The sequence below is a fragment of the Phaethon aethereus genome, assembly GCF_964289735.1.
Source record: "Phaethon aethereus genome assembly, chromosome: 3".
In the NCBI taxonomy this organism is placed as follows: Eukaryota; Metazoa; Chordata; class Aves; order Phaethontiformes; family Phaethontidae; genus Phaethon; species Phaethon aethereus.
This window is the reverse complement of record NC_138576.1, coordinates 120,131,832-120,157,730: the sequence shown is the minus strand read 5'-3', so window position 1 is coordinate 120,157,730 and position 25,899 is coordinate 120,131,832. Positions and strand designations below refer to the sequence as shown.

The 25,899-nt window shown below is 45.7% G+C and overlaps 1 protein-coding gene across 2 annotated transcripts in view; it reads right to left on the bottom strand.

Annotated features, from left to right (window-relative positions):
* The window catches only part of MEIS1 (Meis homeobox 1), a gene marked incomplete at its 3' end in the record, with an annotated part of 107,471 nt that overhangs the window by 6,175 nt on the left and 75,397 nt on the right, over nt 1–25,899 (bottom strand). For both annotated transcript variants that reach the window (XM_081998182.1, XM_081998183.1), the window contains one exon: nt 15,914–15,990. In XM_081998182.1, the coding sequence (XP_081854308.1) occupies nt 15,914–15,990 (77 nt within the window). The remainder of the gene's footprint in view (nt 1–15,913; nt 15,991–25,899) is intronic.

Genomic DNA, 25,899 nt, shown 5'->3' with positions numbered 1-25,899 from the left:
GGTCATGTTTTGTCAGCAACAGTACCGGATCAATTTTTCTACATATTTCCAATAAAAAAACAACCCTCAACTCCAGCAAACGGTGTTGCAAATCAGTTTATCATTATCTTATACAAACCATGAAAATTAGAATCATGTGAGCAGAAGGTTAGACTAATTCTCCTTTCTCATTATAAGCACAGGTGTAGCACAAACACCATGTGAAATAAGCGATTAAAAAAAATCTGCTATTTTTCCCCCATTAGCTGCCTTCGCTCCATGACCAATTAGAAAATTGTTTAATATCTGTAATCTGCATTTGCAGAAAGCAATTTTCACAGCAACTCTCCTAAGTAAAACACCACCACAAAACCCCGGTGCCCCAGCCATTCCTTTCTGCTGGCCTGGCAGGCTCTGGCTGCGTGTCCTCCATCCTTCTCCCGCCCGGCTCCCGGGACCTGTTACTGCGGCAGGAGGGGAGGGGCTTTGGTAGCCGTGAGATTGGCTGGTCACCGAAACCTTCGCTTGCCAAAAGCTTCTACCCCAAAGAAAGCCGGAGCAACATCAAGCACACGCACTCCAACGCAACCACCTCCTCCTCCTTCTCCTCCAAACTACAAGCACTTTTAATAAGAAAGGGGGGGGTGTCTCATAATGATGAGCTATACAGCTAGAATAATAAGCTAAATAGCTAGAATTTACCCAGAATTAACCACCAGACGCGCCTATGGTAAAACATATTCTCACCTGTTTGCCCCACGCTATCGCTTGGGGTACCTGCTTTACACACATTTTACACACAGGTACTTAACAGTTATCTTCTTCCTACGCGTTCGCGTAAGTATTTTCTATAAGTAGCAATTCTGCCAAACAGCCCGGTGTTTGGATGTCTTCAGGGGGGAATTCAGACGCAAGAACATTCTCCTTCTGGGCAAAGTAATAAAATGACATTCTCGCTCCTCCCACTAGAAGTCAAACGGAGGTCAGCTCCCCATCCTTGTATCTGTTTAAATAAACTGGTCCAGCTGTTTGTTTCCAGGATGCCCTTTAACCTTCTGTCCCATCCTCCCTGCCTTTGTAACAGAACGCTTTACTTTGCATTATAGTAGACTCCAAACCACTATGCATTAAAAAAAAAAAAAGAAAGAAAAAAAGTATTCACTTTCAAGTTTCTTCCTGCATCCCAGACCCGGAGTCCGTAAGAACCCCTCAGATTAAAACTATTAATGTGGCTTGCCTTGCGAGAGCACAACGCAGTGCTGTGATGTTTATAAATCACATTTGAGAACTCTCTGCAAGCAAAATTGCTAATTAGCTGTTGCTGCAGAAATATATAGGCATGGGGATAATTTCTTCATACTCTCCGCAGTTTTTTTTTGATAGAAGGGCCAAGATCTTTTGATCACTTTTTGAATTTACAGAACGCCGGGGCTGACATAACACCAGCAAAAACGATGGAACAGAAAACCTGACAGGAAAAATCTCACTGCCCCTTTTCCCCTATGTTCACATTCACCTATCTTAAGGGAAAGAAACCCTAAATCACATTTTTTTTCCCCAGAGGAATCAGGACCTGAAGAAGATATTCACATATTAAGTGCTACTCAAATGGAGTACTGTCAAAATAAGATTCTGCATAAAACGTAAGTTAATGATTAAGACAGCCACATAACCTTACTGGTGTAAGTAAAGACCCCACACAGGCTCAGAGACTTGCGTAAAGTATTTTTCTCCATACAAGTGCTCTGTGCATTGGTACCTTTTCTCTGATGTGGAAGGGTTTTTGGTTTTTTTTTTTTTGGTTTGGTTTGGTTTTTCCCCCCAAAAAGCAGAATCAATAGCAGCACAAACAACACGAGATCCCTCAGCGTACAAGTTGTACCCATCTCCCTGCCTGAGGAGAGTCGAGAACTCTGCAAAAAGATGCTTTGGGTTGATTTTTTGTCTTTTTTTTTCCTCTTTTTTTTTTTTTTTGCAAGGGGAGGGATCTGGCATGGAAGAAACATTTGAACAGTTGGGCAAACACAGAAGTTTGAAGGATTTTTAAAATTTTTTTCAAGTCAACTTTTCCTTGCCCTTTTGGATACGTGAGACTGCACTTGTGCCCCAAAAAGCAAGAAAAACCCCAGCTATTCCACCTGCATAACCCTGAAGAGGAGGAGGAAACCCTCTTTTCCCCAATCTGCATTTTACTAGGATGTTTTCTCTTAGGCTTCTGGATCAGGGTCTGTCTCCAGAGGTCACTGGCAGCCTCCCCGCCTGGTGCATCACCGGTCCCACGGGCGAGATCCAGCCCCGGCCCCGGGGATGCGGCGATCCGCCCCTGCACTCTGACCTCCAGCTTGGCCGCCCTCGCTGCCACGCACAACTTTTGTTTCTTCTCAGTGAGAGGCGGCACGGCCGGTGATGACAAAAGACTTATTTTAGTTGGAAATTGGCTGCAATAATAGCAGCCAGAGAGCAAGGATATTCGGAGGGTCACCCAACCCTCCGAAAGGCGCAGCTCGCTAAGGCTCAGGTTACAGCCCAAGTGACATTTTCCGCACAGATCTGTTCTTTCTCCCTTCCCCTTGTATTTCACTCCTGTTGGGTGAATAAAACAAGACCTTCCTCCGCTGTCACGAATTTCCAAAGTCACCTTTGCTCAAGAATCGACAGAGAGATTGTGGGGACTTCCAATTTGCAGTCTTTGAATGAAATTTTCCAGGATCAGCTGTCTGAAAGGAGATGCTGAGACTTAGCAGTATATTGAATTTTTCTCTCCCTCCAGCCCTCCCATATGAGGAGAGTTTCACACCATCACTGACTTTTGATACTTGGAGTTGCAGGCTGCTCCCTCTCAATATTGTCCCGAAGTGCCGCATGCCAGAAGTCTGTGTATCGACAGCGGTGCCAAGAAATTCCCCAAAATCCCTCTGCCTCATTTTCTCCTTGAGCTCCTTCTAGCAAACCAGGCGTAACAATGATGAGAAAGCCCACGGCACCTACGAAGCCCAGTGCTAAAATCTCTGTTGCCCCTCTGAAAAAAAAAGTATCCCCCTGGACAATAAACAAAATCATCTATTTTTATAACAGATGCCAAAGTAACCAAAGCCTTCCAAACTGGCAAATAACTCACTTGTAAAACCAATCGTACTCTTCTCTACCTACAGGGATCCTTCTCTTACACAGCAGCGAAACAACCTTCTCTATTCAGCACTTAATTCCTCAACGCGTAACAGGTTTATCTCTAATAAAAACAATTTAAATGGAAAGTGTGCTATAAACCGGGGTTATTACACTTCAGTAGCTGCTTTATTCCTTATTTCAACATATTTTCATTTTTTCCTGTGTATTTGTTTTCCAGAGCTTTTTAAAGGAGCCAGCAAAAGAGAAGGAAAAACCCATAGAAATTATTTCACAGAATACTTTCAAATGTGTTAAAAACAGCCTTAAAAATAGCAAGCTCCCTCTGTAATTATGAACAGAAAAAATAACTGCAGACTTTTGAATGGTAATCACATCTCCCCATCCCTAAAATGAGAAATAAATGTTAAAAGAGTGCTTACTGCCGTTATTAGAAAGTTCTGATCCTGAAGTCAGTTAGTGAGCTTAATGACCCGTAACTACCAGTCATTAGCAACCCATGCTCTCTGTACTCCCTTTATTTGTAAAGAAAAAAAAAAAAAAAATCCAAGACACTCAAGAAACTTTGTTCAATTTAAAGTCAAACCTTATGAAGTCATGTTTGGCAACTTTTCTTGCCTTCTCCTCCTCCTCCTCCTCCTCCTCCAAACTGAAGACAGTTCAGGACTGCAATACATCATTTACAGCACTAAATGGAGGTAGGGAGGGAAGAGAGCACACGGGCTGCTAACCGCCCACTCCAGACACGTAATATTGGCATATACTCCAAACGCAGTGAGTCCATCCATCAGGAGGATCAGGAAGATCTCCTGAAAGCCGTCCTCTCCCTCCCTCCTCCGCTGGCAGCACCAGCGCTGGGGACTGTATATAGGGCTGGGGGTGTCGCAAGACAGTATCGAGGAGTGAACAAATAAAATACTATGCAAAAACTAGCGATGAAAAACCACTAATTAGCTGACAAATTTGATGTAAAGCACTAATGAAAGCCACGTGTGGTTCTGCAATTTAGTTTTAAAAATAGCTTCTGACTTCAAGCATTACTATGTGACCCCACCGATGGATTCATGTTGTGCATTCAGAAAAGTTGCTTTAAAGTGGGAGAAGGCTATTGAATCTCTCGCGAGCCAGCTCCGCTAATGTAGCGAGCACGAGCGCACAGATAGAAAGCGGGGAGACGGGATCAGGTATGCGCTCCTTGTAAGAGAGCCGGCCATACCCTACATGTGGCCGGCCCAACATGCACCAGCTCCACCTCTGGCCACCTCTTGTGCTTGCTCTTCTCCCAAGCCCTTCAGCCCTGCTTCCCCTCCTGCTCCATACCATGCTTTCTTCTCACATCACCATGGGATGTATCCCGCCTCCAAATAAACAGACCGGATTTGGGGGAGCACCCTGCCGCCAGCCACGCAGGGACACCACGCAGCCATGGTGACCGCCTCGTGGTGGCAGCGAGCCCGGTGGTGGCTCGTGCTCATGGCGGAGAAGGGACAGCCGATGGCTTTCCAACGTGATGGACCCACGAGCTCCTGGCCCTGCTCTCCCCTTGGTCCAGATGTTCCCCCAGCCCCATCTCCGCACAAGGTTCACGGCTGGTGGCTGCTTGATGGGTCTTTCTAGAAGAAAGCTGGGCAGGAATCACTTTTCCCGTCTTGCAAAATCTTCCCTGTTTCCCAGCAGGATGGAGCTAAAGACTATTTGTATTTATTTAGCTATTTCTGAATGAAAAACAAGGGAGGGACTCGCTAGAGAGGAGTGAAGTGCCAACGTGCCCGGGGAAGGGCTCCTTGGAGATGCTCCTCCTGGCTCTGCCCATCTCCAGTGCCCTCCCACATCACAGGCGAGCTGCTGTTGGCCTTGCTGGTACGCTCCACTCCTTCTCCTCCTCTCCATCCACAAATCCTACTCAGCCCTCCAAAAAGCTCCGCCGACACGGAAAGTTTCTGATGAAAATCCGGGTCCGGCATCCAGGCGTCTCCCCGCCGATGCCAGGGAGCCGGAGCAGAGGCTGCGCCGCAGGTCTCGGCTGCGCCGGGGAGGGCTCGTGGCAACCTCGTTCCCTGACACCGCAATTCCCTCGGGGCGCAAAGCAGATGTAAGCTCGCCCTCAGCAGCCAGATGATGTAAGGGGAAATCTTTACATGGCAAAGCGCCAGCGGAGCTGACCTCCCGTCTCTTCCCCGCTCCCAAATCCCAGCGCAGCTGTACTCCGCTGATCTCCGTGTGCCACAATTAGCCTTTAAGGAATACGGCAAGGATTCATCTAGTACGGCAGCACGACGGCTGCTCTAACTCACACCTGGGACAGCACTGCACCCAGTGCGACACTGCAGCTGGGTACAAAACACAACAGCCAAAATCTTGCCCCCCACAAAAGTGCTCTCCCTTGCCCAAGGATCAATGCCGCATAGCTGCTTTTCCACTGCAGATTCGGAGAGCGATTCATCTCACAGCCTTTGCTGGGACAGAGACGTCAGCGCTTCAATGTGCAAGCCGTGCCACAAACCCCGGGACATCCCGAGCGCTTGTGGCAGTGGGTGTGCAAGCTCTCTGCAAGCTTTGCGAGCAGCCCAGGCTGCGATGCGCATCTCCCAGCTCGGCGTTTTCTCCCGGCTCTGAGGTCTGAACCTTCAACTTTCCACCTGAGTCTTCAGCCAGAGCATGTCTGGACTCTGTAACTCGGTCCTGGCCCGGTGCATGCCATGGGTGCAAGCCAGCGACTTGTCTTCAGCAGATCACTTCAAACCAACAACCTGAGTCCCACTCAGTGCAGGGGGTCACGCTGGGAATGGGTGAGCACTGATGACAAACTACTCGCTATTTCTTTGCAAACACTCCTCTCTCTTCCAGCCTTGCCCTCTGTCAATTCAGCATAAATTCTTATTTAAGGGAATGTGGTTTTTGGGAGAGGTGCCTGCTTGGTCTCTGAGCTTTCTCCTGCCACACAAGTGGTCTAAACACAGAGGTTCCTCCTTTGAGGTCCAAGGCTTTTTTCGATACACCAAGTTTTCCCCGTTCACCCCTACCTATAGCAATTACGACATGGCAGCTGGAGGCCGTGGTCGGTTCACCAGCCCAAGCGAAACCAGAGAGGCTGCTCCCACACCTGCTGCTGGTTTCAGTGCGTTCCTGCTCACTGAAGGATGCGAGAAATGCTCTCTCCACACTCCTGGATGGACGTCCTCACCCTCCTCGTCTCCAGAAGACCCCTTAAGGAGTACGAAGTAACTCTGTACCTTGTCAGCCCACACCCGCTACCCCAGCCTGCGGGACAAGGAGAAGCGAACCCAGGGTGGCCAAACCAAAAGCCTTGATAAGTGTCTGTCTTTGGAGGAAAACACCCCTGCAGCCCCCAAAGAGAAAACGTAATGAACTCCTATATGGAACCTGTGATTTGTACACGAAATAGGCTTTGATATCGCTCTGGTCTATACCCTGAGACATCGGCTCGGGGCGGAGGATTCCTGTGGTTGCATCCTCCCCACCGCTGGCAAGACAACAAACACGAGCACGTTGGCGTATTTTGTGGGATATGGGCACCTGCAAAACTGGTTTGAAATTTTTTTTTTCCTTTTCTTTCTCCCCCAGAAACCACAAAGGATACAATTCTGGGTCACAGCCAACCTGAAAAAAACAACCCCACACTTCTGGATGAACTCCCCCCCAAGACATGCTACTTCAAAACATTGTTTTCTAACCACTGCTAATAACCTACTTTGTAATCTACTTTATGTAAACGTAATTTCCCATTAAGTGAAGTAATTCATTTTGCTTATAATCCTACTCCTGACAGCATTTTATTCAGGGCAGGAGAAAAGACATCCTCAGAAAACAACACAAACAAAACACACACGGGGACATCAGGGGGATGTCAAAGATAAAGAGAATTTGTGAGACCATGGGACACAGAAAGCTCAGGGATCGGCCCCCGGACGGTATAAACCACCTATTATAAGCCAGGTGTGAAGTCAGACTTCTCTGGGATAAAGCTGAATTAAAAAGGAGTGATTGCTATTGCATTTTATCATTAGCCAAAAAAGCCACAAGGACTCCAGTGCCTGGACAGGGGGAAAAAAAAATAATCCGTGAAACTGTTACATGACCTAGATTTCGTTGAAGAATGGCGGAAGTAATATTTTTTCAGCGGCATCTGCTGCCATTTCTTTTCTTTTTCAAAAGTAAAATAAAAGGCTGAGGCCTCGTTAGAGTTAACGCTGGTATAGCCAGCCATACATCATTTACACCAAAATCATTTCAGGGCAGGCAGGGCAAAACGCACGCCCTCGAAAGCACGTCCTCACCCTGTGCCTCTGGCTGTGTTTCGTTTTTTGAGAAGAGAAAATTGGTTTAGCCAAGAAGGAAGCAACATTTGCCCCATTTTTAATATTTCAGGCTGACTTTTTAACCACGCCGTTTGTTTTACGCAGGTGCAGCCTGGAGCTAGCGCCTGATGTAAGTGCGAGAGAGGGTCTCCGAGGGCACCTTTCTCCGCGTGCTGGCGTTTCAGTTCGCAACGGTTAATCGCTCTACACCAATCTCAGCAACTGTTGACACAAAATAGGTGGAGATCAGGTCTGTGCAAGCACAAAATACCAAAGGCAAACTGTATGTAAACACTCTTCAGATAGCTATGACAAGAATAGACCAAAACCTGACTTGCAAAGCAATGACAAACCATTACTCTCCCCTTCTCTCTTTTTTTTTTTTTAATATATTGAGGGTAAGTATTTTTTATTTTATTTTTTTATATATATTGAGGGCATTTTTCCTGACAGAAGCATCTCTCGCATTACAGAGAATCCAAGCGCTGAGAATTGCATTTACAGAAGACGGCACAGAGCCCTTCCCTTGGCTTGCAACGCAGCATTTCCACAATACAGTAGTGTCCTGGATGGGTTTTTTTAAAGCCAAACTCCTGTTTTGAGACAACGCACACCTGAATCTCAGCCTTTTTAAATTAAAAGTAGCAACCAAAGCCTTCTGACCCCTACCCTGATCCTGCAGAGCGAACCTAAGCCAGGAGCAGAGAAAAGAGCGAGCGGCGAATGTTTGCACGGCGCCATTTCGTCTTATTTCCCTGACACCTGACAGCACATTCGTTACAGAATATTAACTGAAAAAAAGTTTGTCTGGTACAAAACCACCCCAGAAGAGGATGGAAGGCCCAAGGGAAAACAGGACTTTTTTTGGTTGCGCATTAACTTCTCCAGTGCCAAGCATCTTTCATTAGTCAAGACTATTGGCAGCTAAACCCCATTTGCACTGTACGATGCTCTGCAGTGGGAACCAACCTTTCTACCTCTCAAAAAAGCATCTATGTGAACAAAATAACACCGGTTATTTTATTTGCTCAATGCTCAGGCCACCACTAGTTAGTCTGTTAATTCATGCAAAATGATTCCATGTTTGCTCTTGAAATAAATGGTGTTTCCTCTGCTGGTTTTGCCCACCCTGAATCCAAGGGATGTCAGAGCAATGGTTAGGGGACACATCCTCCCCTGGTGCTCCTGGATGTCGTGACCTTTGTTTTGGGGCAGTTTGGGGCACGCGGAGACTGCCAGGGTCTATCAGCTCTCTGGGATGGACAACCTTCCTCTGCTCCACCTGAAATCCTCAAGGCCAAGGGGAGTATTTCCCCCCAAAAAACTCTTTATCCACCTCCTCCGAGCATCTGCCCCTTTTGGAAAAACACCCGTGTTTCGTCCCAAAACTGTATCACTACTCCTTAAACCCACGTGCTGAAACCAAACCCTGCATGTTTAAACCACTGTGCTGTATTTTTAAATGGCTTTACTGAACCAAAAAAAAAAAAAAAAAAAAAAAAAGCCAGCCTAAAATCCAGTGATACGATGGTATCTGAAGGCTCTAAATTCAGAGCTCTTCCCCCCTGCAAGCTATTTGCTCAGCTTTTCTAATAATACCTTGGCTGCCTGGCAGCTCTCCAGGGCTGTCTAAGGCAATATTGCAAGCTAAACATTTTTTCGTCTGATTTCAATATTTTCTTATGAGTAACTATACAGGATTTTACCTAGCGAGTATTCCTGATTGCTGTAATTTAAGAACAGAGAAATAGACTACAGATGTAATATTATTATTACAATTGGCATTCAAGGTGAAAGGCATAACAATTAGCTAAGACTTAGTGAAAACATAAATGTAAAAATCTGCTGGAAAAGCCTGGCACATGGTAGGTTTAGAACAGCTAATTTACCGCACATATTCCGAATTGCTCCAACGCTCTAACAATTCACCCAGTGAGATCCCTTTTTTTAATGGTTTTCTTGGGGGGTTGTGTTTTTTTGCGGGAGGGCATGATTTTCACGTCACAAACACCTACTGTCTTATTTTACTCTGGAATAACAAACAATACGTATTCGTTAAACCTGCAGCATATATTCTTTCTTAGTTCTATTCTTCCCGCTTTCGCATGTATTCCCATTAACAAAACAATGTTTAAATAACATCTGTATACATATTCTTGAATCATATAAAGAAGAAAAGTAAATAGTCTGAAAATCTGACGGTTAAGTTTGTATTGCTGAAGTCGAGAGGATAATTTGTGAATGTTTTAACATTTACAAGTAAATAAGTACTTGTATTTACTGTATCTGATTACCGAGAAAAGTATTTGTTATGTTCTTACACAGATTCAAATTGCATCTTGACCTTTTCTCGTCTAATCTGTTTGCTGCAACAAAAGCAGTAACAGATACATCTGAAAACAAGCAGAGGTATTTCACTCGCCCGGGACTAAAAACCCCCGCGTGCGACGCGCCCCGCAGAGCGGCAAACCGAAGCGCTTTGCCTATTTATTGTAGCCCGCGATCTGGGGGGCAGCGGGGGCGAAAATCCGCCCCTGCGTGCGGGGCCGGCACCTGCTTTGGCTACGCTCCCTCCCGGCCGGCCTCCTCCCCCACTTGCAACCTAAAAATAGTGCTTAAGTGGGACTAAAGTGGAGCGCCGGTCATGTGCTGGCCTTTCGCTGGGGGTGAGCACCACCCTCAGCGAAGGGTCGGAGGGACGCAGCACCCGGCCCCGGGAGGGAGCCTCTCCATCATCCCCGCCGAGGGGCTCACCTGGGGCTCAACACAAAGGAAAGGCCGGGCGACGTCGTCGTTTGGGGGTGTTCGGGGTGTGCTCCAGGTGCGACGAGCCCCAGGCACGCCACGGTCACAGCGGCAAGAGCGGGGCCCGCCACCGTCTTCCAAGGGGCGGCAGAGCGGGGAGCCGGGCGGCCGCTCCTCCTCCCCCTGCCCCTCCGCAGAGGGGCGGGCAGGGGCCATCTGCACCTGCCCCATCTGCACCTGCGCCCATCAGCGTTCTCCCCGGCCGCACCCCTCCATCTGCACCTCCCATCTGCCCCATCAGCATCTCCCCCCACGCCCCCCGCCCCGTCCGCGTCTCCCCCATCTGCTCCGTCCCCAGCCCCGCCATCTGCAAGGCAGGCTGGGCCCGGCCGGCGAGCGGGCGGGAAGGGCACCCGCCGCGGTGGTGCTCCCCGCCCGTCGCCGGGTGCTGGGGGGCAACCCCCCTCTTGAGAAGCCCAAAATCCTCCCGCCGCCGCCCCGCCACCCTGCCTGGCCGCGCCACGGCAAGGCGCTCCCTCCCCTGCCCCGCGCAGCAAAGCTCCACCACCGTCACCCACCAGCGAAGAAACAGAGGCAGGAGGGAACCTCCTGCCGGAGGGGCCGAAAGAGGAATAAAGTATTTCTGGGTGTCTGTGCCCTGAGCTGGCCGTGCTACGTACAGTGAAGCCGGCCGGTCTTCCTATCGCAAACCCACCTCAGATTTTGCAAACTCATCTTCAGGCTGGTCTTGGAAAGGAATCTTTTTAATTTCTTCCTTATAAAGTTTCAACAAAAATAACTTCAGCTGCCTCGAAGAATGAGATTAGGGAAATTTACATTATTTGATCATTTTTTCCAGTGTGTTTGGTTGGGGTTTGTTATTTTTTGAAAGCCTAGGAAGTTATACACAAAACTGACATTTAAAGAAGCCAAGGTCATAAAATCAAGAACTCAAGAGTTAGAAAACCGTATTACTAGAGCTGCTTGCACCCTATTCTTGATACGCAAACAGTTCGGTTACCAGTTCACAGTACAATTTTTGATAGGGCCCAATGCCTCAGCCACCCCAGTGACAGCTGTGTTTATTGTAAGAACAAGCCAGGGCACTAGAATGCAGAAAAAATTATTTCGACAGGAAATAAACTTTGTCAAAGTTGAACTAATAAGGCAGCAAAGGGCAAGAGAAGCAAAGCAGTCCCAGCTGAAGCAGCTGAACGCTGCACTGGAGAAGGGGATTTTCAGCTCCGCGTCTGCCTTCGACTGCTTGGGAGCTGCTGAGGAAAGCAGCAACCCCAGACTTTTTCCCAGCAGTTACTGATTTCTTGCGTCTCTACTCCATGCCCAGCACTAGAGCTTGGCAATGTAAGATGCCGAGGCATTAAAAATTGTGAGTTTCCACTGAACTCAGTGGTCATTTGACTTTAAATGTGGATAACTTGCTGTCACTTCGAGTCATCTCACAGTCCCAGACCCACCCAAAACCGGTGGCTGTGCTGGACCTGGACCTCCCTGAGCCTCACTTCGTCACCTGTGAACCAGGACAACACTAGTCTCTCTTTGCAGAGGAGCTGTAAAAATACCACGCAGACGCACAACCTTGCATGCATATATAGGCACGCGGAGGTCGGGGAGGACTTGGGTGTTACAGCAGTAAGCGCCACAGGAAAGCCCAGCGGTAATTATTAATTCCATTTTCAAGCACGGTTTGAATACAGCTCAACAAACGAAGCACTGAAGAACGAGGGTAAGATAAAATATTGACTAGCTGCTCCATCATTGTCTGGTCCGTGCCCTAGATAGCACAAGGGTATTTTTGAAAAAGCAGAATGGAAACAGCTAATAAAAGGCTGGAGCTTTAAGGATTTTAATTTTCAAACTTAATCTTTTGTTTTGAGGTCATTTTTAATGCAGTTGTACGCACCTCTGCACAGGGAGCGTCACATATAGACATGCACATATGGAGAGGCACATTGTTCTACAAATATGCAGACATTTATCTGTGTGTACCTAGACTTTCATAAAACATAAACAAGCATCTGACACCTAATACAGCCCTTGATGAGAATTGCTCTCTCTTCTCCGTAGAGTACCATCAGTAATTATTTACCATTAGTTCTTAACGGGAAGAGATTCAGCTGGGATGCAGTAAACAAGAAAACGGTATAGATTGTTCAATATAGCCTGGCTGGCTCTCTGCTGAGGTAAGACGTGACTGGATCACGCCTCCTGGATGTTTCAATCACAGTTTTTATCACCAGGGAAAAGCACCTTACTAATCTATACTTGGTCAGGTCCCTTCCATGTCCATCTATGCGATGATGTCGAGATCACGCAAGTGCTCCTTCTAGTTGCCGTTGCCATGCTTTGAACCCTAAACTGCTGCAGGGTTACACGACTAACCTGAGTTGGAGATCTGAAGGGATCGTTTAGACTAACGACACCTTGAACTCTGCTCCCTTCCTACCTGCCCGAGGGTCGGGGTTTTTTTTTGCAACAGGGTAAGGGCTCCCTCTTCCCACGACAGAGACATCCCATCGTGGCAAAAAGATGGTCCTATAGGGCAACGCAGGTGATTCGCAAGGATAATCATCGCGTGGGAACAAAAAGGGCAAAATCCTCCGCACGGGTTATTTCACTGCTTTAAGTAAGATATAAAACAACCCAAGCAAAAGGGTCAAGTTAAAACTGTGGTATTTTTAAAGACATGTGCCCTACCACTGATACATTTTCTGGCACGTCTCACATCATCACCCCATTCCTGTGACTCCTCCACCATCAATAGGAGTTGTGTGCATCAACCCGGGGAGCCCAAACACCGGGCAGACCGTATGTGAAAAGCACCATTTTTTTCGTTACGGCGGCAAACTGAAGTATGCAACTAGCACATACTGCAAAGGCATTCAAAATATGACAAAAAAATTGTTCAAATGCTTTCAATCTGCAGAAAACAAATGCTCTCTTCACTGACTGCTCTGTGGCAAACTTCTAATTCCATCCAGAAAATCCAGCATTCCCAGTCTGGGCTAACGACCATGCTACCAGACATGAGTGTATGTTTTTCATGCACATTTCATGTATTCCCACATGCTGTGTTGCTGCCAATAATTTATGACTGATCTGCACCCAGCCTGCCCTTCAGCATTTTATTTAATCTCTGCAACAGTGATTTACAATGACTCATCATTAATACAAAAATGTACATGTGTGTTAACAAGTTTGGAAGAATCTAAGGAGGAAGGCAAAATTTTTTGCAAGTAGTGGCTGAATGACTTACGAGCCCACTGAAGAAAGGCAAAGCTAACCAGAAACAATACGTTAGCTCTTCCCTGCAGCAAACAATTTAGGCAAGAAGAGTTTCTTCTCCTGCACACCACCTTAGAAGGAAAAGGCTTCAGCAAAAGGTTGAGAGAGGGTTGCCCCATACCTCCCAGAATTTGGGAGGGGACGAGTAGCTCGTTGGTCACCCCGTAGCTGGACGTTTCCTGAGGATGCACGTCTGCGCGTGCAACCTGCACACTCGGCCACAGCCTCACAGCCTCCTTGCTCCTTAGCATCCATTACAAAAAGCAGGGGCTGAATTACCGTATTTTGGCATGTCTGCCCGCCACCTGTGATTTAAGAAAGCCCCGACTGTGTCTATAGTGTTAAATCTTCATGCGGCTGGGGAAGGAAGGGGAATTGTCTCAATAATTTATACAATTGTAACACCACAGCAGAATTACCGAACTAGCTCAAGCAGAGGAAGCCTGCCCTACATCCACAAGACATCAGTTATAATGTAGTTTGACCTACTTTTTTTTTTTCTTCCCACCCTTGCACATAAGGAACTTATAAAAACACATCTGACAGAAAGCCAAAGTAAAAACTCCTCAAATCTGAGGCGAGACGGGTACTGAAAAACACCCCGGAAAGTCACTCAGAAAAAATTCTACCAGCTTTAGTTCAAAGCATCCCGTGTTCCTAATCTCAAAAAATTTCTTGGATGGACTATCCTAAATGGACATAGATGCCCACGCCGAATCCTTCACTCCCGGACCCCTCTGAAGCAGTACACCCCATCGTTAATTAAGACCCCTGACGAACATACACAGCTTCTCAACTGGCCAAAGCACCTATCGTTAAACTAAAGGACAACCATAAAAATTAGGGTGACGCCCGGACGAAGGTTGGAGGGCATAAAGCTGAACCAAACACTAATTCTTCCCGGCTGAGCCAAAATACCACAGGTTACGTTTCCTTGTAACACGTATTTTACGTTTAGTGCTTTATGTTCCTCCGTTTTAAAGTAAGTATCTTGGAAGCATACTTCGCATATACTAAGTATTTGGCATTTTCCTTTATTCAGTGTCTTAAAGGGCTTCAAAAAATTGATCTCCCAGGGCTGCCGTGGGGTCACAGGAATGATAACCCTTACAAGCTATGCTTATGTGAGCCCGCCTGCGTCTCCCAGATAGTGCACTTTGTAAATTAATCCTCCAAAGGCAAATATATTGTAAGTAGCTTGTTATCTCTAAAGTACTAAATTGAAGAATACATGGGATTATATTGACAGAAATTACATTTTCTGTAATGGGGTTTAATATATCTGAAATCTCTCCCATAGGCTCCTACTCTCTCTAAGAGAGAAGGGTTTGTTAATGTAGGTGCAATGGACATCAAGACCAAATTTATTCACTAAAATGGATTAGGCCATGTAATCAGAGCTTCAGTAATATTAATCTCTGACACTTATTGAACGGAAAAAAGTACTTTTGTCTGCAAACTGGCATTCCTCCCTCCCTGCTCCCCAGCAGGCTCGCCGTTTGCCTTGGCCATTTTCTGGGTATTACTTCAAAGAGGATAAGGTTTCCCATCATAAATACTAATCTAAAAATATTAGGACAATTAATTAGATACACTTAGTTTTACAAGGTATTAGATTGCAATACACTTCAAATATGACACTTGTTCTGGGACAGTAGGAGAAACCTGCGTTTCGATGCAGTAACAAAGGGTAATAAATCAACCTTTTTTTTTAAGGGTTTGCTGTTGTGTTTTTATACTTAAATGACGAGTAATTTTCACTGGTTGCCATCACCACATCCTGGACAGTTAGCAACCCAAAATCCACCGCAGAAACAGCACGGATCCCAATTTCCTTCAAACAAATCGCTACTACAACAGCTCAGGGGCTCCAGCAACCCTTAGCTGGAATAAATAAATAAAATTGCTCCACACCATACTTCAGCAGCAAAGAGCCAGATTGTCCTCAAAGTTTATTCAAGCTTTTAAAAACTGCACTTTTAAAACAAACCAGTAAAGAGATGTCAGTCAAAAACAAAAACCCCACTAAGAACATTAAAAAAAAGTATGACACCAGCCCAAAGTAACGCTCCGCAGAAACGGGGCCAATGGCCCCTTTTTTTCACCCAACATCTCAACCTCTCCCAAGTCCACAGTTCTCAAAACGGACGTGGCTTCCTGTTGAAGAAGACACACCCTCAGCCAGAAGGAGGACTGGTACCCAAATGCGAATACGCTGAAATCTGTCCAAGCGATCGAAAAATAAATAAATACAGCTTGTTTTCTGCGGTAGCAAACCTCCTAGTTCCCGTAACCGAAACCACTCACCCGGCTATATCCCTTTCGCATCGATAAACTGCGGGGGGGTGGAGCAGACAAGGGCAAGGTGTGTCCTCAAAAATGCAAAGCGTTAGCCGGAGGGTGCCAGCAGCCGTATAGAAACACTAAGGAAAATTACTTACCAATTGTTCACTTGAAGTATAGTGAGCCCTGTGTCTTGTGCCAACTGCTTTTTCTGTTCTTCTGAAGGGTAAGGGTGCTATAAGACACCAAAATAAATATATACATTTAAAACAATGCTTTTTTTTGGCCTACTTTTTATTTTAAATTAAAAGAAAAACCAAAACACAGAAGCGTGACATCTATTATTGAAAGGTGAAAATGCTGAGGTGTGTCACTCTTTTATAATTATTAATGGGCTACTACATCACTTAATTAATGGCAGTAAAAGACAAGCCAATTATAAAGATTAGTGAAGTGGAGAAATAACTGCTTAGGATACTGGCAGTACCTTGATACTCAAGAAGGATATTTGTTGCATTAGCTGAAAGTTTTTGCACTTGTCTCGAATGACCAATTAGAGTCAAATCACCTTTTTTTTTTTTCTGTATTTCACAGAACAATAAAGAATGCGATAAAGCGCTTCGCTGTAAAACTAAAACACGCTGACGTTTGCTGAGATAGTGAAGACAAATCTTGCCAGTGCCCCAAAATAATTTGCAAATAAGATCAGCATTCTGAACATAAACAAACGCCTGAGTTTTGAACACAGGCCAATGCAAGGTCAACGATCAGCACATTTTTGCCTGACATTAGCATAGCTGTGCTGCACTAATCCTAAGAGACAGAAAATAAATACTGGTTTAATTGAAGATAATGTTAAAATTCAATCATAAGTTAAGTTTCTTGTGAGAACTTGATTGCTTTCTCAGAAAATTCGCTTCTGCATGAATACAGATTGCTTAATAAATCAACAGCAAAAAACACATCCAAGTCTGAAATTTAGAAATATCATTTATGTCCTTTCCCCTCATGTAAAAATGTCACTGTCCCAAAAGGAAACAGCCAAACCTTGCAAACGTAACAATTCTCAGGAAAAACCCTGTTCTGAGGATCCGGTTCGGCTCCTAACCTGGACACTCAAGTCTCAGTACACATCAGACCTGAATTCAGACCAGATTCTGCTGCAAGGTACTTCGCAGCATTTCCATAAAGATAATTTGATATAACTGGTTAAACCTATCCCAACAGCCCATTTAGCAGTCGGTTGTCACAAAATATTTGCTGTTATACACCCATCCCTTTTTTTCCCCGAAACATTCCCATATTCTTTGGACGTATTCTTCGGCATAATATTACAGCAGACGTAAACCGAAACCTTGTAAAGCGTAAGAATTTAAAACCTCATAAAATTCCACAATCTTATTGGTACCGTAACTATTTAGCAGATTTTATATATTCTTGTAAACAGCATAATCTGACATCCGATGGCTATGTCACACGTCCGCATCGCCTCACCTTACCAAACAGGAGTTTTTGTTGTAACTCCGGCAACCTCCCCTTGCCCAACACGCCCATTTCAAAGCCCACCGTTGTGGCCATCGGCTCCAAAAGAAACCGTTTTTTTCACCCCAAAATGGTGAGGAATTTCCCATTTCTTTAAAAATACTGTTTTCTTGACAGTAAGCCCAGATAACCTGCACACCTGTAAACTACCCGCTGTGTTTTCTGCACGTATGTGAAACGGCTCCGGAACTGCAAAGCGGAAGACACAGGGAAGGGGATTTTACTTCTTTTTTACGGGTAAATCTGCATTTTACACAGGCAAAAATACCGCATGCATTTTACAGTCTGCCTTAGATACACGTTCATCCACAACCAACCGTTGCACTTGACTTACGTCCATCTATCTGAACATAATACTTTGCTACTCTTCAAAAAAAAACCCCTACAGAGATGATTTGTAACATTTTCATCTTTATGGCTTACTTCCCATTTCATTACTTTGCTATCAAGCGAGGACAAAATTATTCTTTTTTTTTCTTATTTCGCTTTGACACCTTACATGTGATCTAATTTTAAGTAATTGAACAAACTGTGTCTAATTTCATGCAGCAAGCAATAATTACTAGACAGCCTCTAGCTATTGGAATTGAGAACTCTGTCTCCATTAAGCAATTTGCAATTGTTCTGGACTTTTTTCCAAACAGACAAGACTGGATAAAATTAGCCATCAGAATAATACAGTCACTGTAAAAATAATTGCTTTAAAAGTCCCAAACCCCAAATTCCTCAAATTGCAGTATGTTTAAGGTCATCTGATTTTTTTTTCGTAGCTTAGCACAGCATAAACTTTTAATTTCATGATAAATCTATAATTGCCATAATCACATGACAGCCAGGGCTTCACGTAGCTAATGCCTCTTAGCTACAGGTTCACAATGCAGCAGGCTTTTTAACTATGATTCGGTGCGGTTTAAAATAATCTTAAACGCTGGGCATCCTTATTATACAAGCTTTCTGTGGATCGTACGAGTTGTTCCTTTGTAGGCTAAAAAAAAAAAAAATTAAAAAAAAAAAGGCTTGACAAAGAATCAGCACGCCAAAGGCTAGGTTGCTATAAAAACATTCAAAGCCTTGTTGCATTCCCACCCACAGGGCTAGGAAGGCCTGTGCTACAGGCAAAAGGCAGACATCACATTGCAACACAGAGAAAGGGGGAAACCCTGAGAACTGCCATTTTATGAAGAAAGAGGGAATTCAGTCAAAACTGTTGCTGTTGGTCTTTACTTCAGCTGTGCGAGAATGACAGGTGTGTTCCAAAAGCTTTCTAATGGTTGTTTAAAGGGATAAAGACACGTGCACAGAGATATGTGTATATATATTTGCATATATATGTATATTATGTTTGCATGTATGTGTATAAAATACATATAAATATATATTTAAAATAAATAAATATATCTCTTAGTCGTATGGTTTAGTTTTAGGTAGTCCTGCGAGGATCAGGGAGTTGCACTTGATGATCCTTACGGGTCCCTTCCAATGTTGAGAACATCCCTTGAGATGTTCTACGATTCTATAAAATATATAAAGTATAAATGTATAAATATATAAATATATATGGAAGTGTGTGTCTGAAAACACCACACTGACTCCACTTGGCAGGTTCACTACCTATCACTCTGGATCACTTTGGGATATCAAAGCAAATTGTACCACTGTTCAATAAACAGTGACTTGAGACCTTTACTTTGTTGTGTACATTAGCTCCTACCATTATCTCTTAAAAGCTTAATTATTTGCAAACAATTGATCAAGATGGGAATTGGAGAAAAGAGACATCGGACCACCGGGAGAGCTGCAATGCATTAGGAGAGCAAACAGAATTACCTTTAGGTCTTATAATCAGAATTAACGATTGGGACCGTACGCGGGGCAGCGCAAGAAGCTGTAACCCTCTTGCTGGAGTGTTTTCCATTTGATCTGCATTAACACCTCGAGTGGAAGCCATAAAACGGTGATTACAGATGGGAAGGCTGACCCTCCTTCCCAGAACCAGCCCAGCCTGTGTATACTGGAAGACTGCAGAGGGGCTTTCTTGTCAAGGCCAGAGGAAAAGGGCAAATCCAAGGGGAAAAAAAAGGTAGGAAGTAGGCAGGGTAAAAAAAAAAAAAAAAAAAAAAAAAAAGGCATTTGAAAGAATAAGGCTAACAACAGAGGAGGACTCTGAATCTGACTCTGGTATTTTCTGATCATACCTGCTGCTGCTACAGCACTGCAGAGCAGCATCCACCGAATGGTATGAGACCTACTGCTTTCCCCTTCCTATAAATCTAGCGCTGAAATGCGGATTGTTTGGCACCATTAATGTGTTTTTGAGGCTCTGCGGTATTACTTTTAATAATGACTTAGTACAGAAAGTGATTGCTTAATAACACCATCAAAGTCTGCATGCAAATGAAAATTATCCCTGGGGGATTTGCCCAGGGTAATATGAACAGTTAAGGAACATTTGAAAAGGTAAAAATAACTATGCAAAATATGAGTCAGAGCAGTCGTTTTAGCAGTAACAAAGAAATCAAAGTGACAGAGAGAAAAATGTAACTTTCCATCACATCCTCTCGTCACTCTTTTATGAATGATACTTAGAGAGCAGCAGTCTTAATAAAAGCCCCTTTTTAATGCAGCCGAGATCATCTTTAGCAAAACAAACAATAAGACTTTTTCTTTTTTTTTAACCACCTTTGGCTACTGCCAGTGGGTGAAGTCTCCGGCAGACACAGATGGAAAGCGTCCAAGTTTGTCTCTTAATGATACCCCTTGCCCAAACGTACTCCTTTCCTCAAATTTTCCACCCCAGGCTGCAAACGCTGGATGCCAGGACGGGGATAGACTCTATCTTATCTGTAACCCCGTATCAATAACATTCCCTCCCTCTCTGCCTTGGCCGCCCTAGTAATGGTTGCAGAAAAATATGAAAATAATCCTGCCCACAGCTTACCGCCCAGATAACGGGAGGCAAACCCGCCCCTTCTCACCGCCCCCCCCGCCCGGGATCGCTAATTCCTCGTGGCACCGAACCGCCTCGCCGCCCGCCCGCCCCACCGCAGCACAGGCGGGGCAGCGGTCCCCGGGCCGCACGTTACAAGGATGTCGTGGCAACTGTCCAGCGTCGCCCTTATCGCGGCAGCGCCGTCGCCTGGCTGGCCGCGCGGGCGGAACCCTTTCGGAAGTCCTTTTATCCCCTCCCTCGAACCCCCTTGCCTCCTCCAGGGCTCGGTGTCATGCGCCGAGGCGAGATGACCTTGAGCTGAACGCTGGCAGGTGATGGAGAGAAACTACCCCCCCCCCCCCCCCCGCAAATGTATGTCCCCAGGAGTGTCTATTAACTCTTTTCTAACCTCAAAATACACAGGAAAAAACCCAACGCTACGATTTTCTCGTTTCTGAAGAGCAACCCAGCCTACACCTAACTAACTCAGCAACCAGAATAAAGCCCAAGGTTCAGCTCTCCAGTGACGAACCGCACATCGGTTTTATGCCCAGCTCTAAATCCTTGCTTTACCCAAGCTTGTCCAGGGTTAGCTAAAGCAGCGGCGCAGTGGTCTGGCTCTCTCCCCTTGCCCTACCTCCTCCTGGTTTGCATTTGCACCGTTTACATTAGTGATCAAGTCGATCTACGAGAAATTACTATTTTTTTAATATCCATAATGCTTTCCCATTGTCTCTCAGCTTTATGAATTAGTTTTACTGTTGCAATGAATGCTTTTTTTGTCTCCTGACTGCACATTATCAAAGGGACACTTTGTGCCCGCCATTTGCATTACAAAAGCAGTGCATGGTGTAGTCTAAGAACATAGCTTGAATTTATAGCAGTCAAGTCCTGGACCCTCACACATGCTGGCCTCCGAAAGAATAACGGGGGTTTCTGCATTCGCAAAGTAGCCAAAAAATGGTTGGATCGCTATCCGTAAAGTCACAAGATTTCAACCTGCTTTCTCCATCGGCCACCAGCCTATTTAGAGGGAGCGATAAAGAGGTCGCGTTGAAGCCCCTTGCCTATTTTGCAGGCTGTGTGAATCGCTCTATAGACCATCCCCTGCGACCTGCTTTGTATTCAGGCGAGGCTGTAAAAAGTTGCCAAGTTGAGGTGAGCTGCTAGGGAGGGGGGAAATCAACTCAGAAGCCGCAAACTCGATCCTGGTTATCCCACAGGACTGGCTTGCACGTTGGAGGAAATACTAAACACCGAGAAGGAAGTTGTTTTATTAGAAATGCATCTACGAGGCTGGGAAGAAAAAAGCCTGTGCGAAGTTGCACGGTCTTTTCCTTGGCCAAGAGCAGTGAGTCAGCCTGATAATGCTGTTGAAGTGTGAGCTGGCTTTGGCATTTAAAACTCCTCGTTGCTTTTTCAGCGCAGCAAGAAAACGCAGTCCATATGACACGGTCAGGCTGCAGACAAAGCCAGCCTTTTCCTCCTTCAAAAGAAAATATTTCCTCAACTTATTATAAGAGTTTAATATCCCCGCAGTAAGATTTTTTTCATAGCATTGCCGCTAATAAATCCTGGTGCTGCCAGAGTTATTGAACTGCAAACTATGAACGCAGTATCAACAGGCGTGCTCGGTTTTGTAAAGTTAAAAACGCATCAGAACGTGCAAGGTGACAAGACGCCGCACCCCTGTATCGCTACGGCGCGGCCCTACGCCGCCGCTCGACTGCTGGCACCAGCCAAATCCTGGGAGATGGGGCTCTGAGACACTGCCCATCACCTCCCTCACAAAAGGTTTTGCGGGCTGCTTTGGCAACCCTGCCAAAAAACCAAAAGGTGAGGAAAGGAGGCAGAATCTGACTCTCCTAAGGCAAACGCAGGGTGTGAAACACAGAGTCAATACCCCAGAAGTTTTAACATCTGATTAAACAGGGGTTGGGTTGGTTTTGCAGGCGGGGGGGGGGTGGGGGTGGTGGAAGAGGCGTTTTATTCACAGGGGCTTACGAAGGGGGAAGAGGTACTGGCAACAGGGAGACTTTTTAATGAAGGAGTTATGCCGGGGAAAAAACCACTCTGTGCTTCTCTTTTTTTCCCATTTGCCCTTTTGTAAATAATTTTCTTGCAAGAGTTGTCTGTGAACAAGTTTTGGCACTCGCTAACATAAATATCCTTTCCAAGGGTGATGGAGAGACATGGTATGGCTTGGGATGCGCTGCCAATACTTCTCTGGTGGCCCCATCAAATTATTCATAATGCAAGCACTCATTAAGGGAAAAAAGTTCAGATCATCCCTTGCACAGGATATTACAGAAGTCAGAAAATGGAAAAACCTTTTAACTCATCTAATCCATCCCCTGGCTGCTACGATATTATTCCTTCCATACCATATATTATTACCCGCTGCCTTTTCCAGTTGAGCTTTAGCTAGTCCAAGCAATGGTGCTTCTGCTATTTCCTTTTGGAGACACTCTGATAGACCTCAGTGTTTGGAGCTTACCCTGGCTCCCACCAGCTTTCAGTTTAAGCTGAGTCTATGCAGACACTCCCACGCCATACCCGGGTAATTGAGCAGAGCTTTTCCCATGTTAAACATTCCTTTAGTGCCTGTATGTACGTGCAGGCAGAAACACACACACACAGAGTACTTGCACACACGTGTTCACTTCTCTTAATACACTTAAGAAGTGTTTTTTTGCTCTAGCGTCAAGATTATTTGTGCTAATGTGACATGGGCAATGCGCTTTCCCATTCTCTGCCCCATTTTTCTTTCTTTTTTTTTTTTTCCCCTCTAGCATAGCTTAAAAATAACCAGGGACAGGGTAATTAAAAGAAAAACTGCATCCGAAAGATCAGCAAAACTCTCTTCATCACAGCACGCGGCTGAAAACAATGAAGTATTACATCCCAGCGACACCGAAGGAACCGAGGAAATGCATCATCCGACTTCCAACCGCGTTAGAGCTAAAATTCACATCCTTGAAAACCGGCTTTTCAGTTAAGCCGGTGTCTTTATCAGGCGGCCGCGGAAAGGCAGGAAGGCGAACCCCAGCCTTCCCTAGGTGAGTGGCTGTTGGGAAGGAGGAAAAAATATCCCCCTCCCCGGCATGCTAAAGGAAATCCCGACTACCTGATAACTCCATACGAGCTCTGCTGTTGTTTTTAGAGCTGGCCTAAGACAGATTAGCTCAGGTAAATGTCTCCTAACCAGAAGCCTTTTCTCAGCAATAAGTCACTGTCCTTATCTACCTCAAATGACTTTCTAAACAGGTGGGCTCGGAAATAACTCTGCAATCTCTGGGAAATGCCAGTGCTGGTGGCTGTAATCCCACGAAGCTAAGCCGAAAGCTTTTATTTGTGCTTTTTGCTCTCTTTCTCAGGCTGGCTTTGGTACATCAGGAGCTCCCTCTGCAAGCGGGGGATAAAAAAGCTCCCCTATGCCCACCTCCCCTACCCCGCACGCCGGGGGGACCAGGGTGATGGAGGGCTTGCTGTATTCAGCCAGGTCTCGAACATCCACCGCAGGCTTTAGGATGGGGCGGGAGCTTTAGGCAGGTTTCCCGGGGCGACAGCACCCTTGGGAGCAGCCATCAAGCAATTTGGGAAGCCTCCTGCCATCAGCTCGGCCACCTTTTTTTATGGAGGGACCAAGGAGTCATGCAAAGAGAGTTCAAGGCAACCACAGCATCGAGGTGCCGATCTGCAACACCAAGGCAAGCGGGGGGGTTACATTCGAACATTTTCTGTTTGGAAAAAACCAACAAAACCACCACCGAGGAAGGAAACGAAAAGATAAAGCTGCTATTTTGCAACGCCGCTTTGTTGGCACGGAAAGTCCTTGAACAGATGCCCTGTCCACCATTAAATATTCACAACATATCCTTGTAAAAGAATAAAGCCCACTCAACTTATAAGAAAAAACACAATGCGTTCTTCATAAAGAAAGATGCATTTAAAGATCCGGGAGGGAAAAAAAAATGAGGAGGGAAAAGAAAAAAACCCAAGCCAGCAAAACACCGCCGTTCTCCGAAGAAGCAGAGACTCTTGGAAGTAGCGCGCATTCTCTGGCGTTAATTTTCCCACTTAAATTACAGCGATGCTGTAGCCTCATCTCATTAGAGATCATTGTCCCCAGTAGACAGTTGTGTTTATGGGGGATTCTTGCTGTTCCACACCTGCTGCTCAGGTTGCTACGTGATAAAGCCTGCATACAAACAGCAGTCTTGAGGTTGCTGGACTGCAACTGATGAGCCCAGGCTAATTCAGGGGTGATTATGTAGTTTACTGGACCACTAAACCTCTTTAAGCTTGTAATTACTGCCTATTTGAGTAAAGAACATTCAAAAGCAATTCACTGCATCATGCCTGCCACAGCTGGAAGCAGGCTGCCAGCAGTCTGTGGGGACATTAAAATCTACAGGGACGGGGATTCGAGCACAGCTCGTAGGCACCAGCGGCGGCGGCAGCCAAGTGTGTTCACATTCCAGCTCACCTTTTCTGACCAGGCATACTATTAAAGGTGCAATGAAAACTATAGAAAAGCAATAAAGATGACAAATAATGGGACGTAATTGAAAGAAGTGCATTTTAATGACTCTCCCCCTCTTCCCTTTCCTCTTATATTGGGGGGAAAAAAAAAAAAATTTAAGCCTTTTGCCATGACAAGGGAAGGGAAAGAAAAGGCCTTTTGCAGAAGGGGAAATGTGCTGCATCGATGTGTTTCTCTTTTGAAGTTGCGGGCTTTCCTCCCGTTTGGAAGCTTTAGAAAGAATAAGTTTACTTGTAAAGTGAATGCAGAGTAAGTCTTATTAGATATTTGGCAGCAATGACGATGCAGAGGCACCTCAATCACCGAATCTCCGCTAAATCCTCCTCACCGAGTCTTCATGAAACCCTCCGAGAGTGTCTCCAGACCTGGAACACGCACCACCCCCCTCTCACCGCTGCACCACTTGCAAGGACCGGGAAATGCCCCAAAACCACCGCTCTGAAAAACACGTCCACGCCGTGGAGCGACACAGGAGTCAGGCACAGGTCCCTACTGTCGAGATAGGGTGGTGGTTTTTTTAATAATAAATAAACGCCCCTCTGATTCTATTTGCCTTTTGAGTTTTGAACCACTCGGGTCCTCCTTTGCCAGTCTGCCCCCACAGCTCTCCATGAGCAGCAAGTTATTAAAAAAGGCGCCTTGGTTTTTTTGCATAATTAGCAGCCTTTGGGAGTGGGGTCTCAGGAAGAAGAGCAGATCAAATGGGACCTGCAGAAAGGTTGGTAATGGGCATTTTTACAAGTGAGTAAACTAAAGGCCGGAGAGGATTGCTCCGGAGATGTGGCACTTCGGGACATGGTTTAGTGGGCATGATGGTGTTGGGCTGAAGGTTGGACCTGATGATCTTAAAAGTCTTTTCCAACTTTTAACGATTTAATGATTGTTCTGTGATTCTGTGGTTCTGTGATTGCTCTGGCAAGAGCCAGAGAATGGCGCCGGCAAAATGGAGGGAAGCTGCCAAGGTGGCCGCCGAGCCCCGACACCATTTTGGCTTCACCGGGAGCTCCGCCGAGCTGGCAGCACCTGCTGGTGTGGCTCCGGCCGAAGAGCGGGGTCCTCGGAGCCCCCCCTTCCTGCAGCCACTCCACAGCACCATCTCCCTGCTATTATACCGCCACGTGCGAGGT